At 54.7% G+C, this 1049-nt stretch overlaps 1 protein-coding gene across 1 annotated transcript in view; it reads left to right on the top strand.

Moving 5' to 3' along the window:
• The window catches only part of NSMCE1 (NSE1 homolog, SMC5-SMC6 complex component), a 38372-nt gene continuing 37323 nt past the window's right edge, over positions 1-1049 (top strand). Inside the window, exon 1 of the mRNA XM_019512801.1 lies at positions 1-258. Within this exon, the coding sequence (XP_019368346.1) occupies positions 141-258 (118 nt within the window). The 5' untranslated portion in view covers positions 1-140. The remainder of the gene's footprint in view (positions 259-1049) is intronic.

Here is a 1049-nt window from a genome sequence, read left to right as displayed (position 1 = left end):
CGTTAGGCCTCTTGGTGCGTTTGGGCCCCGCTGCCCACCCTCCCCTAGCGGAGCGGTCCCCTCAGGCGTGTGGCGGGTTTGGGGGCAGCGCGGGGCGGGCTCGGGTTGAGCCCGCGCTGTGTCCGCAGTGCTGCAGCGCCATGGCCTCAGCGATGGGCGACGGGCACCGCCGCTTCCTGCAGGCGCTGATGTCGCACGGGATCGTGGAGGGGTCGGAGGCGAGGAGGCTGCATAGGCGCTGCTGCGAAGTGCACAAAGGTCAGTCCTGTCGCACCAGGCGTCCGTCCCACCCCCCCCGCCCGTGCGCAGTCACCTTGGGGTGTGCGCGCGCCCCGCCTTGCCACACCACTGCCCCGGGGCTGGTTTGCTGCGGGCGGCCTGGGCGCCAGGTCACCTCGCGCGGCGCTTTGCACAGGAGGGCAGGGGCGAGCCCGAGACAGGCCAAGCGACCTGACTGTAAATGCACACACAGCAGAACCCGGCTATCTCACGTCTGTGGATGACAGGAATCCCAGGTGTTATCCTGTCGCCTGTAGGTCACAATAGGTCGGGGAGATTTGTAATCTTGAAGTGGATAGGACCAAGTGCATCTTTCTCCAAGTGACATTTCCCTTGCTCAGGACTGCAACATGAAATCTGTCCATGTCCCTGCCATGTGCATCAGCCTCACTTTATAAACAGCGGCGGTTGTAGACAGTTACGTGCCTCATAGAAAATTATATTAAAATCAAGCTAGCTGCGCAGGTGACACTGCCACCGCAGCTCGAAGGACAGCTAAAAATCCACTTCAGACCCCCCAGACCAATTATGTCGGGGACTTTTAGCAGAAGTGCTATCTTTAGAATGGTGTATTTTAAGGTTGATTTACTTTTGTAATGAACACCTTTTGTATTTTAGGAAGATTAAAGTAATTTTATACTTTCTTTTTTTGCTAAGTTTCTTTTATAGGGAAGTTGCATTGAGGTTACTCCCTTTGCATAAATACATTGCATTTTACAGAGTATTGAACAGGAACTTTGGCTGTGCGAGCTTTTTTTTTTTTTTAATTG

Source organism: Gavialis gangeticus, unplaced genomic scaffold (assembly GCF_001723915.1).
Source record: "Gavialis gangeticus isolate Ggan-Ray unplaced genomic scaffold, GavGan_comp1, whole genome shotgun sequence".
Lineage (NCBI taxonomy): Eukaryota > Metazoa > Chordata > Crocodylia > Gavialidae > Gavialis > Gavialis gangeticus.
The sequence above is the reverse complement of the archived record's forward strand: the minus strand, read 5'-3'. Positions and strand labels throughout refer to the sequence as shown.